General features: G+C 36.1%; 1 protein-coding gene across 4 annotated transcripts in view; it reads left to right on the top strand.

Moving 5' to 3' along the window:
* Positions 1–18,439, top strand: part of LOC127471015 (sodium channel protein type 1 subunit alpha) — a 165,377-nt gene that overhangs the window by 43,867 nt on the left and 103,071 nt on the right. For 2 of the 4 annotated variants that reach the window (XM_051787333.1, XM_051787331.1), the window contains exons 25-26: positions 126–396; positions 771–2,892. The exons of the other annotated variants lie outside the window; for them this stretch is intronic. In XM_051787333.1, coding sequence (XP_051643293.1) covers positions 126–396; positions 771–1,954 — 1,455 coding nt within the window. In that variant the 3' untranslated portion in view covers positions 1,955–2,892. Of the gene's footprint in view, positions 1–125; positions 397–770; positions 2,893–18,439 lie in introns of those variants that run through there. 4 annotated transcript variants of the gene reach the window in all.

Here is an 18,439-nt window from a genome sequence, read left to right as displayed (position 1 = left end):
TTTCTTAGATTTTTCAGCCTTTTGCTTGGTTGTGTATTTTGGGAGAGGAAAAAGGAAATAGGAGGGAGGAAAAGGATGTTCATTAAATACAAAATACTATCACATTTTCTTTTTTCTCCCCTCAGAACAAATTGCAAGGTCTGGTGTTTGATATTGTAACAAAACAAGCATTTGACATTACCATTATGGTTCTCATCTGTCTTAACATGGTCACAATGATGATAGAAACAGATGACCAGAGTGAACTGATGCAAAATATTTTACACTGGATTAACTTGGTCTTTGTTGTCCTTTTCACTGGAGAATGTGTCTTCAAAATATTCTCACTCCGTTTTTATTACTTCACCATTGGCTGGAATATTTTTGATTTTGTGGTTGTTATTCTTTCAATAGTAGGTAAGAAATCCTTATATTCAAAATGAAATATAGTTAGGTATGTATTTAATGCTTTATCTCTGTCGAGTTATGCAAACCAGAGGTGTTACTTAATTTTAAATTCTCTTGATTGTTTATGAAATAAAAAGCATACTTGAGAGTAGTAACTTTCTTAATAGATCTGTGTCAGTTTTAATACTTCTAGAATTTGCCTTTTTTTTTTTGTTTTAAGAGTACTAGGAAAAAAATCTAAAATTACCCATAGCAGATAAAATTTAATCTCCAGTAATCTTCCACTGATTTCAAAACTACAGTTGGGTTTTGTTCACATTTTATTGTGGAAAATGTAATATGTGTTAAATTTATTATCTTAATTTTATTCTTTTATTTCACAGGTATGTTTCTTTCTAAGGTGTTTGAGCAGTACTTTGTCTCCCCCACTTTGTTCAGAGTTGTACGACTTGCCAGAATCGGTCGAATCCTGCGCCTCATTAAAGGCGCCAAGGGAATCCGCACTCTGCTTTTTGCTTTGATGATGTCTCTTCCTGCTCTGTTCAACATTGGTCTGCTGCTCTTCCTGGTCATGTTCATCTATGCGATATTTGGCATGTCCAACTTTGCCTATGTTAAGAGGGAAGCTGGTATAGATGACATGTTCAACTTTGAAACGTTTGGCAACAGCATGATCTGCCTGTTTCAGATCACCACGTCTGCTGGCTGGGATGCTTTGCTTGCCCCAATTCTGAACAGTGGGGAGCCCGACTGTGATCCCAATAAAGATCATCCTGGGAGCTCTGTGAAAGGTGACTGCGGCAACCCTTCTGTTGGGATTTTCTTCTTTGTCAGCTACATTATCATCTCCTTTCTGGTAGTGGTGAACATGTACATTGCTGTGATTTTGGAGAACTTCAGTGTTGCTACTGAGGAAAGCGCTGAACCCTTGAGCGAGGACGACTTTGAGATGTTCTATGAGGTCTGGGAAAAATACGATCCTGATGCAACACAGTTCATAGAATATAGCAAATTGTCTGATTTTGCAGCTTCTCTAGATCCTCCTCTTAATATACCAAAACCAAACACAATTCAGCTTATTGCAATGGATCTGCCCATGGTGAGTGGTGACAGAATTCACTGCCTTGACATCCTGTTTGCTTTCACAAAGCGTGTTTTGGGGGAAAGTGATGAGATGGATGCCCTCAGAATACAGATGGAAGATCGATTTATGGCAGCCAATCCTTCTAAAGTCTCCTATGAACCAATTACAACCACATTAAAACGAAAACACGAAGAAGTATCTGCTGCTATCATTCAGCGTGCTTACAGACGTCATCTTTTAAGACAGGCAGTAAAGAAACTTTCATTTATGTATCGGGAAGATGGGGTTGATCTGCTTATCAGAAAAGATATGATTATTGGTAAGCTAAGTGAAAACTCACCTCCAGGGAAAGTGGATATGTCTGCATCCACCACAGCTCCACCTTCCTATGACAGTGTAACAAAACCAGAAAAAGAAAAATATGAAGATGACAAATCAGAAAAAGAAGACAAGGGAAAAGACAGAAAAGGAAATAAAAAGTAAAAGACAGAGAGGTTGTCCATGATGAATGTTCACAAGCCTGAGAAGATGACGTTTTTATCAGTAGCATTCTTATTGAAGAATTATGCCAAAATTACAAGTTTTTACATATTTACCCACTGCTACGGTCAGTGCCTGTACCAAGACTATGACCCTTCACTAGTAAACTCTCAATTTGTAACAGGGAAACAAACTTGCAGAACAATAGTTTTGATTATCAGCTGTCATTAACTGAGAGGAGACAAAAAATTTCTACTTAGACTGTAGGAACCCTTATTGGAGTGCAAAATTACCAATCCTTACAAGCGGGTATTTTTGTGGAATAAGTGTATCCACCAAGTTCATTTCATCTCCTGTGTTCCATGTGTGTCAGAGGTTTTTTTTGTTATCTTATTTGCTTTAATCACACACTGCTATCAGTAATTCTGCAGTGTGATAAAAAAATCTAAATACTTTTTATTTAAATAAATACTAAATGCTAAGTAATACTCTGTATGCAGAGGAACACAAATGTCCGGAATATGTGATTATAACATCATATATGAACATAGTTCTCTTGAAACCAACTCTAAATGCAGAAACTAAGATTCCAGATTACTGAACCTCAGGATCTAGATCAAATCAGCAGCAGTTATAATAAAAACCCCAGAGTTTAGATAGAGAATTTATCAGAAAAATAAAACAAGGGAATAATTTTCACTGGAAAGAGGTTGGTAGCTTAGTCTCTTAAGTTTAATATACTTATTTTTAATACTTTTTAGTAATTCTTCATTTATTATACTATCCATTTCAGATACAGTGATTTATATAAATGGTGCTACACACAGCTCCCATTCCAAAAATCATGAAACTCTGGAAAAAACCCAGTTCCTTTCAGAGTACAAGATGCTTCATAATTCCTGAAATATTCAAATAATTCTTTTCACAGAAAAACTACAAATGCTAAAGAAGGGGTAAGCTTTTTTTTTTTTTTTTTTTTAAAACTGGTAGACCCTGTAATATCATGAGTAGTTTCCATACTTCATTCCAAAGTCTGTTTCTACACTTCTTATTTCTCATGAGTATATCCCACTTAGGACAATAATCAGAGCTATGTGAATAAATTGATAGCAGAGTACCTTTGGGGACAAATACTCCCTTAATGTATACCTCAGATTTAAAATTCTATGCTTTGGAAGGATGGATCATGCCAGAGACACAAAATAAATAGGTCAGAGGTGGTTTTGACACTCCCTATGGCACTTTAGTCAGGTTTCCACTGTAATGCATTCTATAGAAAGCTGAGTTGATGTACTTACATCAGCTTTGTCCTGCATCGTGTTTTAGATGACTTTTTTTGTCATCCAGGCTGACACTATACATGTAAGTAAAATCCTCTGCTATTTAATCAGTTGTTTACACGGTGGTATCTTTTTGAACAAAGAGACAATGACCTAATTACTCTGTATGTGTCACATATGTACCCTAGTAAGTTAGCTTATTAAATTTCAATAGATATTATGATATATTCTGTAATACTCCAAATAATTGGGAAGCTTTAACTGATGCATGCTTGCTGCTATTATGCTACAGCTGTTAAAGTTTAAGATGGGAAGACATGTGAGAGGTAAAAAGAAAAAAACTATTCGACAAGACCATCATTCCTCATACCAGTAAGCAATAGTTGCTGCTATTAAATATTTTATTTTGTTTGAATTTTGTAATCAGCAAATATGCAGTAAATTATCGGACTATACAGGACAAATATATGGCTTAAAATGTGGGACTAGAAAAACTTTTATAATATATATCTATTGATCTATTCTTGTTATTTTGAAAATAGTTTTAATTTATAGCATTTTATACTTATAAAAAATTACACATGTCTTCATATTGTTATTATTTTTTCTTGATGTCTGTCTTTAACACTTTACTTTTGGGAAGCCTAAGGTACAATGCAAATTGGTAATTGGAAGTTTCTGCTAATTATTTTTTATAGCATTTTAATAAGGAATAATTTAAAAAGAAATGAACAGTACAGTGATTTTTCTGATCAGTAAGTAGGTCTTTTTACATGAAAAAAGATAAAAGGGTTTGTTTTTTTTTAATGATAATTCGGTCTGGTAATTTTCAGGGTAATCGTAGTCATAAAAACATTGCTTTCCCCAGAGTTAGTCTCACACTGACTGTCTGCTTTGCTTACTGGTACATACTGCAGTAGAAATGCTTTAAATATAATTTGTTATTCAAAATCTTCCTTTATGAGGATGAACAGTGAACTTGTGCAATGGGCAGTGAAATACTTTGCATTTCTTCTTTATTCTAGAATATAGATTGGCTCCTGCTTTTATAGAAATTATTGGCTCATTGTTCTGATGAACTGCATGCAGGAAGTTGTTTTACCGAAAATAACTGCATTGCTAACAACCCAAAAGAATAAAGATAACCTTTTTATGGAATTATTCTAGTCTTTGTGTTTTTATTGTATGAAGTTTATGAAGATTAACAAGTAATGGTTGGTGGAATAAAGGGGGAACCTCTTTGGCAGTGAGGCGATATATTTTAGACGTCTAGATCACACGTTGCTTCATGACTTAGATCTGTATCAACTTGTCACCATCTAGAGAAGTGCTTATATTGTCCTGGCCAGAGAAGTTTTTCTAGAATTCAGAAAAGAAACCCATTCTAACTATGTGTCAAATTTTTGAGTGGACCGGTGATATTCTCTATTAGTCGAGTCCAATGCAGGATGGCTCCACAGCTGATCCAGTAGACACGGCTCACCCTGGGATAGGTGATAGTGTCACTAAAATAACCTCATGAGGGCATAACGGAGTCACTTTAGTTCCATCCTTGCTCAAGAAATCCATGCTTGCCAAGAGGATGGAAAAAGACCTGTTAGAGGTGTTAATGGCCATGCCACAGCTTTTGTCAGGTAACTGATGCCTTTACAGAGCCTAAAAGACATGGTCCCTGGCAAGAGGTTACTGCATGCAGGTGGCAGGATATGGGACACAGTGTGTGTATTGGACCTGTGCATGGGGTAATTAATGCTTTTTTGTGTGTGTTCTCATTTCTTTGTAAAGAGTAGCTGCTGTATACTGGGATCAATATAGCTACCACAAAAAAACCCCTTGAGAATGCTGTGCTTTGAAGGACAATGTGCATGTTTTTAGTAACTGTCTGATTTGAATTAAAATGTGGGGTTTTTTCAATCCAGAAGAGTCAGTGTTTTACTGTCCTAGTTTCTAACAATAATTATTCTTAAATTGCTGTTTAAAGAACAAGGTAAGTCAGTACTGGACAGGTATGTAGTTAACTTAAAAATTCTGTGTGGAATAAGCGTAAAATATTTATGTGGTAATTTTTCTATGAATTTGGTAGTGTGCAGAAGTGTATGAGGTCACTTACAAAATCATTTTACCCTATAACATTTCTGTCATTTTTAAAGTTATATTTATTGAACCCATGATCCAACTAAAGTCACTCTCCATTTTTCGTGTCTCAAATGCTTAGCTTTTTGGTCCTTTACAAAAAGGGTAATGTATTTTTGGATTCCAAGTGTATAAATTTGTATCCTTTCATATTTCTTTGAAATTATTTCAGTATTTCTTGAAGATAAAGAGCTTATGGAAGACACAGCTGACTTGCAGACTTCCTCTTTAACCTGCAGGTATAAAATAAATTAATGTTTTATTGTTGATATAAGACAATTGTTTCAGAATAATGGATCGGTCATATATTGTTATGCAAAGCATTAAGCAGAATTCCTAGAACAGTAGGACACTGCACTCACTTACTGTCCCAGCTCACAGAGAATGAAAAATTAATATGAAAGGTTCCCTTAAAATTGTCTCAGAAATGAACTTTTTTTACTCTCTGTTACTGTTTCAGGAATGTAAGTCTTTTTTATTTCGTGAAGGTGTCATCAACCTCCAACCCTCCTCCACACCCCCCAAAAATCCCCCAACCATACCCCAAACCTATATTAAGACATAAAAGGGGAAAATTTCCTGGATTTTTCAAATCTTGGCCTTACTCAACTCTATAACAAACTCAGCTTCACTTCTAAGGACAAGACTTGTTCTGTATCCATCATAGAAGATTACGTCTAAAATATTTTTTTTTTGTTCGTAGAGGCCCTAAAGATGTTCTGGGGGTTATTTGTATTTTTAAGCAGAAATTTCTGTTGATGAGTACCATGCCTAGATCGGATGCAGTACGAGCATCTCTCCGGCTGCTGGCAGCGCGGGATGTGCGATCCGTGGCTGCTTCCAGCAGAGGGCACAGGCGGCCCGGGTGCTGCCGGAGCCGGGAGTCTGCAGACACAGGCGGGATCCACAGACTCAAATTGCAGGCACAGTGGAGAGCTTACAGCTTTACAAACAATTGGTAGATTTTCATACTTGTTACAGCATGATAATTCGGGTTGTTCTGTAAAGATAGGTTTGTTGTTAATACTTCTGTGACTGAAGCGGCAATTTCTTGGATTTAAGTTCTGTGCCCTGTAAGGCGTGTGGACCTCTACCCAGACCTGACACCACATTGGTTAAGAACTGCCATCTGAGCTTACTAAGCTACAGCTAAAGGGTGTTGATGCATCGTGGAGTTCCACAAATAGCTTTAAGTTTTACTTTTATTAATAGACATTATTCATCTAATCCCATAGTGCACCCCTGAAACAGCCCCAACCTTCTAAAAGAATCACATATGAAAGTATCTGTGTCATTTTCATGACGAACAGTCATAAATATAATGAAGTATCTTTAAAAATACAATTTTTTTGGTATAGAAAATCCTTACAATACTCATTTTATAGCATAGATTCAGAAAGGCTTATCTAGTTCAGAAAAGCGTTAGAAGAACTAATCTGAAATATCTGCAGTGTAGGAATATTTAATGGCTCACAAACCTCTGCATTAGCAATATTCTTTTCAGTGGGGGATGGTACCATCTCTTTAATTGTCTGAGCACAACAGGGTTTTGTCTATGTGATACAGCATGCAAGCCCTGTCACTCAGCATATTTATTTCTCCTTGCTAATCAGTGGGAGCTGTTGCATGGTGAAAGAGACATATTCTAGTGCCTGCCTTAAAAAAAAAAAAAACAACAAAAAAAAGATACTGCAGTGTAACCCAAGCAAAGTAAACTGCGGCATATTGTCATCCCTCTGGAGAGGGAAAATTGCATGCTGAAGCACACATGATCTCTGCTGCAAGAAAAGCTTTTGATGAAATAAGGAGTGACACTTCATAAACAATTTATAACAATCAAATCGAGCAGTTCCAGACATGCTCTGCGCTTCCATTTTCTATTGTCTTAAAAGCATGTTACTTTCCCTTTAACAGCAATCTTGATAATAATCTTTGTGGAATGTGACAGCTGATTAAAAAACACCACAATATATTTTTTAGAAAATGTATTTCTGAAACAGAACGTAATAAGCTGTTTTCACTTTCAAAGGAGTAATTATCTGCAACATTCATGTTTAAAAATGTTCAGAGAATTACATGCTGTACTGCTATTTGCAGTAATTCTTTATAAAAAAGTCAAGCTTGCAGATACCATAGCAACCCCTCTCATGTGGTACTTTTTGATTGCTGAACTATATAGTAGCTCTGTGCCCATATTCTGCAGCCATACTTGCACTAATATCTTTATACAGTGTTTAGTAAAAATTGCATCTACATCTGCAACATAAGGCAAACTGGACTATGGCAGCAATGATCTCAGATTCATGGTCACAGGCAGGCAAAAAGTTAAAATATTCTCTCCAATAATAAACATTCTGAATACCTGTAACGTTTCTCTTGTCTTAACTTCTTCATGACCCTCATGGCTGTCAAATGAGATCAACAAGGATTCATGCAGCATGGCTGCAAACACTAGTATATTTATATAGATGGAAAGCATCTGCTCATGCTCTAACTGTGTAAGTTTGGAAATTGGATGTGATTTATATGATGAAGAATAGATGGGCAGATAAATGCAGGCTCCTGATAGCCTCTATCTGGAACTGCATTTACATCCAAGAAAAAAACCACACATTTTCAGAGTGAAGCTCAAGAGCACCCTGAAGTCACCAGCTTTACAGCTCTTGTTTTCTCATTTATTTGAAAAGCAATTATTTGAAATTTCATTTATCTGTCATGGTGTAACAATTTTTAGAATTCTCTTATTTTTGTATAAAAATTAAAAGAACAAGGAAAGGAGAATGCTTGTGTTGAAAGGATAGCAACTGATGACAGCTATGGAGAAAACATAATAAAATGTTAACATGATTTTTCTGCTTGTATTTTAGGACTAAAACATTTATTTCATAGTGGAATTCTACTCCATATAAGGAGAGCTTCAAACACAGGAAATTTCAAAAGTTGTACATAGGATAACTGATAGGAAAGGAAATTACAGTGCTGATATTACCGAAAGGTTATTAATATAAAATCTTTTGCAGAAGTTGATTGGAAGCTGATGCACTCTGAAAATAAAAAATTGTACCAAAGAACGTGGAGTGAGAAAGATCTGCAGGAGATTACAATGAGAAATTACTGTCTTGGCACAGTGAAACTGTTTTACTTTTGTGATTAGAGGGAAAACTTCATACTAAAACCTAGGATTAAAAAATACTTTACATATCTGTTAATATCCAAAACGCATCCATGTGTGTGTACCCTTTTTATTCATGTCTATTACTATATAAACTTCTTTAATCATTTTAGAGTATAAAAATCTTCTCAGTTTTCTTAAGAAAAAAAGGGAAAATGTGTAATAGGAGGGCACACAGGTTCAACTTTTCTGTATTACTTGGTATCTACTCAGATTCCAGCTTCTCTTACCCTGTTCCACTATCAATTTGTTTGCATGAGAGAAAGATTTCACATGACAGTTCAGGCTGATGTGGTGGAATACACTCCTTTTATAAGACCATGATGAAGTAGAATAAAATGCATTTTCTCCTCTGAAGGACAGAAAAAAGTGGAGTTTGCAGGCCTTCCTAGCCTTGTCAGTAATATACTATCCAAAAACCACTTGTGCAATTCTTAGCTTTAAAAAAGTTCTAGGTTGTTAAGTCAAAGGAACTGAACCTGAAAGGTTTCCTCAGTATTCCTTCATATATATGACGCAGTAAAAAAAATTACATTCTTTAGAGCTGCATTTAGTCTGCAGTCTCTGACTCCATTTTTGCCTCTGGTCTTACGGAAGTATGTTTGTGGAAGTATAAAGAAGAGCATGTAAGTAGCAGGTAAGAGCCTACACCTGTTCCTCTACACATAGGTTCTTTTCTGTCTTTAAGGCAGCTCTAGTAGAGTATAATTCAGTCTCCTTTCCTTTTCCTTCCTACTCTCTTCCCAGTCTGGAAGACAGAAGAGTTGCCTTTCAAACAGGAAGACCACAAATCAATTTATTGTTGCAGGTGATTCAAACAGTGGAGCTGAAGAGTAACTGGATCAGCTGTAGCAGTTATTTCACATATGACAGCACCAGCAAATGATGGTAGGTAACCTCATTAGCAAACAGACTTCAGCAGCAATTAGAATCAATGTTAAAGAGGGAAGAAAGAAGATACTGGTATTTGGAAAAAACCTAAGAGGAGTTAAGGTCTTCTAGGTTTTATAGGTAATTGTATTCCACATAAAACTATAACTTTGTGTATGAATTCTTTAAAAAGCAGAGGCACAGTACTCAGACCTACCTCATGGGGATAGAGAACACTCTAGAAGTGATTTTAAATGACTTTATATTTTAAATACTTTAAATATACTTTAAAATATTCCATTTAACTGTAAGCAGAAGCAGACAAAAAAATCATAGAGTCTGATAAACAACTTACTTTCTTCTTTTACTTATTTTTTTCAGATAGGGAAGTTGGTTTTGTCCCTTTTAGACTTGTCCCAACTTAGGAAAGTGAAAAGGATTTTGGAAAGTATCTGATTTGTTCATAAGCTTGTGAAAGTTTCAAGAGTATAGTTAAATATCAGGGCAGTTTCAGCTATGAACTTCTAAATGTTTTCTATTGGTGCCTAGTGGCTGTCCTAAAAACTTGTTAATCTATACAGCACTAACTACATAAAAAAAAAAAAAAAGAGAATAGCATCTGGCAGAACATAATCTAAATTTATACTAAATTTCTAGTCCTTCTATGCACAGCTGAGATGCTGGTCTGAAAAACCTTCCTTGGAGATCACTGGCTGCTGGCCATTCTGATGGTGAAAAGCAGTTAATGCCAAAAAGCCACCACCTCTCCCTGGGTGAGAGTCTGACCAATCCATTGCTTTCTGATTCGTCCCAGCCCTTTGACTGCAGATGCACTGGAAAAGTCATGAGAGTTACCAAGCAGGTAAAAAGTTCTTTGAGCAAACTGCTCAGCATCTTAATCCTTCAATTAGTCTGTTTGTGAAAGCACAGCAGTCAACAAGTCATTGCTCCACCTTGCATGTTATGGTGACAGCCTTGAGTGTGTAACTGGCAACCTCTGTTGTGGGTGAGGTGGGGTTTCTCCATCACAGTTTTCTGTTCTTTATTGTTTACCAGGGTGTGAGCTGAGGGAAGTAAGGGAAGGGATGGAAAGAAAGAGGAGAAGAGACTCAGTTCAGAAAGCTGACAGAGTAGGAATAAAGACAAAGGAAAGGAATTAAATAAAGCTGGGCAGTAACTCCTGTTGCAGATGTCAAAGACTGAATTAGTTGAACTGGTTTAATTTAGTGTTAAGAGAAATTATGTCAGAAAATCAGGAGTCCACTGTAAATATGAACCTGATAGCAGTGAGGGGATTCTTTAGGATATGAGGTATTGAGCAATTGCACAGCTTGCTTTGTATTTCTAAAACATGCATGCTTAAGAGTTTCCAGCTGCTTCTGCTCAGTTTATGTATTAAGGGACTACTGCAAACTTGTCTGAAATCATCTAGATCTATTACTGTCAGTTACACTGACATGTCATGATTAATATTTACTGTTACAGATAGTGCAGTGTAATTCAGTTAGCATTCGATATCACTACCCTTTCCTAATCTTACTTGTTCCTAGCTAGGAACAACTGAATATAACTGAAGAATACTCCAAGTAACTCAGAAGTTTGCTAGGATACATTGACAATTTAGCAGTTCTTTCACAACTCAGCTGTGAAAGACATTGTAGGAAAGCATTGTCAAAGTGTTTCTGGAAAGAATTTGTTATAGTGCTCTTTGGTACTTTTAATGTTGAAGGTTTATATAGCAGATTTATTAACACAGCTGCTAGGCAGTGAATGGGACACAGAGAAGTTAGAATCAGATCTTACCAAATAAGTGAATTTTCCTGATCTTGGGTGATTTAGAAAGAAAATGTCATTCTTTACGTATTATTAATGCAAAATTATTCTCTTATTTTGTAGACTTATGTCAATTTTTTTCCAGTATTCCAGTTTCTTTCCTTAAAATGTAATGTATTAATCTTGACTCTCCTGATTCGATGTGAATTTAGAAAAAGTAATACTGAGAGCCATAATGCTAATAAACCTGGTTATCATACAATCATAATTTCATTTAAGTAGGCATACTTCTGTGGCTTTCTTTTTCTCTCCTTAAAATTCTTGACAACTCTTTGGTGGGTAAGCTCTAGTGCTGGTGACTCACTGTGATTTTTGTTTCAGTAGCACTTCTGACAGCTGACATCTCTGAAAGTGTCTTATCCTTACTAGTTGTCAAGTGTAAGGTCTAAATTAGGCCATAGTTTCACAAGCATTTTAACTGCCATAAGGTGGCAATGTAAGTGAAAGAAGGAGACTTCTCCCCTAGATTAGAACAACCATTTGTGTTTCTCTATGACAGACTAGATTGGAGAACTAAAAACTTAGTGAGAACAAAAGTTTATCCTTAACCTAGATAATTTTCCTATTTAATTCACTCTATGGCCGTACCACTGCTTGTGGTAGACAGAAGGGAGGTGGAGAGCAGCAAACAATGCCCTTGCATGCTAATTTGGTATCTGTGAAACTATGACTTTGGTTTTCTTTTGGTGGTCCCTTGAACTAAAGCCTTGATGTTTTCCTTTGCTCCTAGAAGAGAAATGAAACTGCAAAGTAAGCAAGAAATTATCTATATTATGAGAATTGAAAGTCAGCCTTTGCTTGCATAGCTTTATATTCCATGTCTCTGCTGCTGGTAGTTTTATAGCCTCAAAAACCTGATGCACAATTTCTTAATTTTCTCTTTCGATCATTTTCCTTTCAGTGCAGGAATTACTTTCTTCAAAGTTTTGCCTAACAGAAAACTGCATTCTTTTTCTTTCAACATCTTAGTTGCATTAATACTTTTATTTGTCACCTTCAAAGTAGCCTACTCCATGCTCCACGTGTAGCTACTGATTGATCAGCTGATCATTTTATCTACCCATAAGAGAAATAAAAGGCATGTAGCCAACCAACTTCACTTCTCAGTGATGGTTTTTAAACTTGGATCCTTTTATAACTCTTCCTGGGAGTTATCTCTCCATACCCAGTCTTGCCACAAATAATTACACAAAAGTATGGCTATAATGTAGTGCATACATTATACATAGTGCCACCTCTTAAGATGTGCTTATTCTGGTTATTCCAGTTTCCAAAACCCACTGTCTTCTAATAGGGAATGTTGAGGGGCATTGAGGTAGAATAAGCCAATAAGACTACTTCCATTTTAGAAGAGGACTTTGCTCCAGTTCCAAGTAGAGGAATTTCGTCTGTTACTCAATTGTAGTAGATAAAAATATATTTTTGTCTGACATGAAAGATGTACCTTGGCAGAGGCAAAGTGAGATGGCAATAGGGTGGGTGGGTTAAGGCAGAGGCAGTGGCTTAGTGAGGTAGGAGGAGAACCCAATATTGCAGTTCAGCTACTGGGAGCAGCTACCACAAACAACTGATATGATAACTTTGGTATGTGGTAATTGTATAAAATCCAGGGTCAGGGATAAGATGTCATCCATTCAGTGTATTTACTTTCACTTTCAAATTGACTTTCATCTTTTGGTTGTGCATCCCTGTATTACTTATGTCATGAAGATCTGTGAATTTTTAGACTCGGGGAAAACAAAAAAAAAAGTGTTATGTTGGGGGTTTTTTTGGGTTTTGAGTGTGCATAATAAATGATTACTGAAGAATGCATCGCATCTGGGGATTAATATGATTTCCTCTTTAGGATTTGCATAAGTTGGAAGTGCATCATGCATAACTGTCTTTACCATAGCCGTGTTTTCCAAGGATCAGAAGAGATTTTTTTTCAAGGAATCTTTATTCAATTAAAGATAAATCTTTGAATTCCAGAGGTCTTTTTATGAAGCAAAATGTCTCAGTGACTTTTTTTATAAAATAGGCTGTGTACATGTTTATTACCATGCAGTTGATTTTTTTTTTTTTTTTTATTTCTACACTAATTGTTCTTAAGGTATTTAGAGTCAAAATTAGGGATTTGTATCTTTTTAATCACTTCTTAATGTCTGACAGGACAGCTAATAATAATATTAAGAAGTAATCTCCCATGAGGTGGTTTTTTTTTTCTTTTTATCATCTTGACAACCCACCTCTAATGGCTTTTTATCACTTTTAGCTGCCTCAGCCTATCAATCTGAGTCATACCATCAGGAAGCAAATTGTACCTAAGCTGAATGGGAGGATTCCCAGATGGTGACTTTTTTTTAAGTCAACCTTATATAGATATTTCACATTTATGAACAACCTTGAGAAATTTTCCCTCTTTCAAAATCCTTATCAGTCATTAAATTTAAGAAATTCAGCTTTTAGCAGCAATAAACCTTTTGATAAAGAACATGCATAAATTTTCTTATTTGAATAACTGTAGTTTTTTATGTGAATATCTAAGCCATGTATCTGGAAATAATTGATTAACCTAATTCATACATATGTCATGTAATTATATATGCCTCACTAACAGAATAAAAATATATTTTCTTAGCTTTAAAGGATTTAATCAAAGCAGTACTCCCCTATGAATGAATAGAATGATCCTTCTTCATCTTTGGGCTCCCTGCCAAGATTTCTGAGTATGGCAAAAATAAAATAAGACTGAAGGGTTTAAAATTAGATCTTACCTGTCTCTCCACAAATGCTAATAAAATGGAAAAAAATAACTCACTTGGATGCCAGACTCAGTAAATGTACCAAGATTTTGGGGACTAAAACAGAGAGAGAGAGACTGGATGGATTTCACAGCATGCTTACTGAGCAGGGGGTTAAATTTTGGAAGCAGGCAACCAGCATGCTCTGCAGCAGTTTGCTGGTGTACGGACAGCAACCTTTTGCAGTTTGTGCTCTCAGAAATCTACTGATATTGCTGATGCCTTTTAAGAGAATATTGAGAAATTCAGTAAATTTCTGCTTCCTTAGAGTTTAGAGCATAAATTAATGCTATGAAGTCCAGAGGTATGAACTGGCTAAAACATCATCTTCATTACACAGGCTCAGGGAAGTGTCTATGTCATTGTAACAAATAGTAACAAACCTGATAATGCAGATATTGGTAGTGACTCTTCAACTTTTGTGTGTTTTGTTCTAAGTGCAGGTTGTAAACTAACTGAATAATGAACTTCAATATTAAAAAAAAAAAAAAGCACTAGTATTCATTGTCACAATATTTTGGGGATTAAAGGGGAGCTCAACAAAAACAGAATAGTGTCAGTGAATTTATTATTTCAAGGTAAATGATGGACATGTAGACTTGTGCTTATTAGTTGTGTTTTGATGATTTTTTTTTCCATGGTAAAGTTGGAAGGCTGATTACAGGTATCATTCCATGCAATGCTAGTGCATAGTACCTTGAGGAATAGCCAAGAATGGTAGCAAAAAACTGCAGGCTTTTTGACTTGTGTAGTGGGTGATTGAACGAAGTGTGAAGTTATTAGCATGAAATCAAAGCAGACAGATGTTACTTTGAGCCTAGTTTTATTGATCATTAAAAATCTACATAGTAAATCAACTGTAGAGGTGTTCATTTCTGCCTGCCACATGGGGATGAAGGCATGCATGTTCAGAGAGCCTGAGCAGACTTCTGTGTTACAAAAAAGGGCTTGTTCTCTAGAAGGTACAGCTATGGGTGGGAGAGGCTGGGGATGGCAGCAAGCAGTGCAACACCTAAAAAGCCCAGTACCATCAACATTTGGTGACATAGTTAGACCTAAATGTGTTTGTGTGATTATGTGCATGAGCCCATTATGCTCAGAGTACACAGACAGATGGGATTAGGTCCACAGGATGTCATTTCAGTTGGATTCATGTTATTTACCCTGCCTCAGTGCAAAAACAGATGAGTACCTTTACAGAATGCTACCCTACTACTCCCATTTTTCACATTATTTGCTTAATGAGAAAGACAGTTTTTTGGGTTTGGTGGCTGTAATAGAGATAAACCTGATTTGCTGCTGCTTTACTAATTACAGAGCAACTGATGTGAAGGTGAACCCGTTGTTTTGTAGACAAGGGGAAATGGTTTTAGATTAAATCTTTTTCTTTTTTTGTATTAATTCTGCATGGTATGAAGAAGTTCCTTCAGTCTCCTGACTCTTCCATCCAAAGAATTACTGGTAAGTACATTATTGAATGATTCTACTTTGTTCAGATTTTCATTTAAAAGCTTTTCATACTTTCCATTTCATTATATATGTATTTCAAAAGGGAAATTAAAAGAGAATTATTAGATATTACTTGAGAATTTTCCCTACGGTCAGTTATACTATGCCTACATCCCTTCTAATTTCAGAGCATGACATACATGCTAGATAAAATAAAAATTATAGGGCTAAAATGCAAACAAATTGCTTTTAAGTCCCTCACTGTGGCACATAAGCAGACTTCTGGCAAATAGTAGTTCCTCTAATGCGATTTGCAATATTTTTGGTGTACCTAAAAAACCTTCTATTTACTGAATTAATGTTAATTCAAATTAATAGTAAAGGATGCTACTTCATTCTGGTGATTGATAATGAGATACAATCTCACCTTCTAGCTTTAGAATAATAGGAAGGCAGCAGTTTAAATCTCTGTAGGACTTTAGCAATTGTGAGCAGTTACCATTTGATGGTCATTCAGCAGCCTGTGTGAGATGAATCAGTGATTTGTAGGGCAGCCTAAACAAGCCTGCAATGCTGCTCTGCCTGTTCTCTATATAAATAGACAGGCCAGATCTCCAGAGATGTCAGTCTGGCACTTCTCACAAGCTTTGCATTTACTTACTATTCATTATTAATTGTTAAGTGCTTGCAGCACACTTGATATTGTAGAAAGTACAAAGATACAGTCCCTGCCTGGAGGAGTTTACTTTAGAAGATAAGCAGAACCAACTCGTTCTTTTCCTATACAACAAATACAGTTTTCATTGTGTTTTGTTCCAATTCTCTAAAACTCGGAGAATATGGACTTCAAGGCAGGTTACATAACATTTCTTTACTGACTTTCACATTACCCAGTTCACAGTGAAAGAACTGTCAGAGCATGCTTGGCTATATGCAGTGTGACAGGTTTCACTGTTCCGAACAATTGGTCCCAACTGCTCTTATTTCTTGTTTGAGGTTTCAAACCGTTTTTGAAAGCTATCAAATTTCCCGTTAATCTCCTCAGGAGGAGAAAGAACAAATCTCTGGATGGGAAGACAAGTCAGAGTTGATGCATACTGAATAGCAGGAGAGGCAGAATATTACTTGGAAAGGCCTCTGACTAGTCTGTACCCCGTTCTCCATAAGGCAGAAAGTTTTATGATTTTGCTGGGGGGCAAGAGGGGGGAGTTAGGTTAGGTTAGGCAAATGTGGCATTTTCTTGAAAAAAAACAAACAAACAAAACCAAATACACTACCCTGCATTTTATAAATAGAATGTGTATGATTTTATTTGTTTGATTTCCTCTCAGGTAAGAATTAGTACATGACACATTAGGGTTTTTTATGTCCATGGCTATACTTGCTCCATCCCATACACTCCAGAATCTCAAGCACAATTGCCAATTTTTGGAAGGCTTTGTAACTAGCAACCGAGTGCTAAATGTTAAGATTTGGGTGAATGAGGGGGAAATTTTTAACTAAAAGAATAAAAGGGAAGGAAAAACAGGCAAGAAGAAGTAGGTGACTTGAAACATGCAGAGAAAGAGAGAGATATAAAAATATTCTGAAAATAATTACAGATTGAATCACACTTGCTTTTTGATCATGACAAAGCACCTCTGCAACGGTTTTTGAGTAGTGTATGTTTTACTTGTATTAGGCTGGTCCACAAATGAGTCAACTGCTTTAATAGGACAGCAGATTATAATGAGAAAAAAAAAGGGGAGATTGGAAGCAGTCACTCTGGGGGCTCCTAACTGGAGGGCAGTTGAGGTGCCAGGTCAGAAACAGTGATCTGGAAGACTCCTGGCTTGGCTGTCTACACGTCCCACTGAAGCTGACCTGTGAGTCAGCACCTGGAGCTTGCCAGGACTATGGGAGCACTGGCTACAAAAACAGGAACTGTCTTTTAAAAGGGGTGATAAGTGTTCGGAGCTGCTCAACTTCTTCCTGATAAGTATGTAGGAACTTAGAGATCTTCCAATAATATTTTTAGCAGAACAGGTACTCCATGTATACTGTCATAAATATCTTCCGTGTTGGTAGTTATTCCTTCTGTTAAATCAAAAATGCCTGGTCACCATCCTTTCATTAAATTCACAAATAGAAGACCTACAGATGCCAATCTCAGAAGAAATTGCGTAAGCGCAGTTCAGAAAAATTAATGCACAGCCACTCAGCTCACTATAATGTCACTTTTCATTTCAGCATACCAGATACTTCTCACTGACATTACAACCCTTTCTGTAACATTTAGACCCTTTCACAGAGGTATTTGAGTCTATGTATCAATAATCTATTATAAAGAATCTAAAAGCATCACAAAATTCAACACATACTTTGCAATAAGTGTGGTCCAAGGGGATCTTGACATATTTATATTTATTTTAAGGAACAGACCAGAAGGAATACCAAGCTAATCCAAGTATAGCTTCTTGCAAAGTTTGTCTAGTGGGAGGTGATCAACTGAAAAAAAAAATACAATTGAACTCAGAAAGTACATTAGAATAGGCCACAGAAGCAAATAAGAGGTCTAGGATTGATATTTCAGTCCTAAGCAAATTTAAACAAAACTAGCTTAGATACTGAATACTTAAGACAACTTCAATATGATGATGGAAACATAGGTAATTGAAAGTGTTCCCCATGTTTGAAGCTCTTGACTTTGTAGTCAGTTTTAAAATTAAGCATTCTGGATACCATCTGAGCACCGTAAATGGTGAGGAGAATGAATCTTATTTTTTTTGTAACCATTTAGACAGAGCACTGAAAGGCAATCAACATCTACAGAGTGCTGGAAAAAAAAGAGTTTTGAATTCTTTAAAATGTGGCAATCTGTAAAAGTAGGCCTAGGCTTCATTCCAGTATTTTTTTAATTTTTTTAAGTTTTTTTACATCAAAATTATTAGAGAAAATGAGTTTAGGCATGATGGTCCATCAGCTCAAG

Source organism: Manacus candei, unplaced genomic scaffold (assembly GCF_025592945.1).
Source record: "Manacus candei isolate 608988 ecotype Guabito, Panama unplaced genomic scaffold, ASM2559294v1 h1tg000023l, whole genome shotgun sequence".
Classification (NCBI taxonomy): domain Eukaryota; kingdom Metazoa; phylum Chordata; class Aves; order Passeriformes; family Pipridae; genus Manacus; species Manacus candei.
This window is presented reverse-complemented; position numbering and strand designations above follow the sequence as displayed.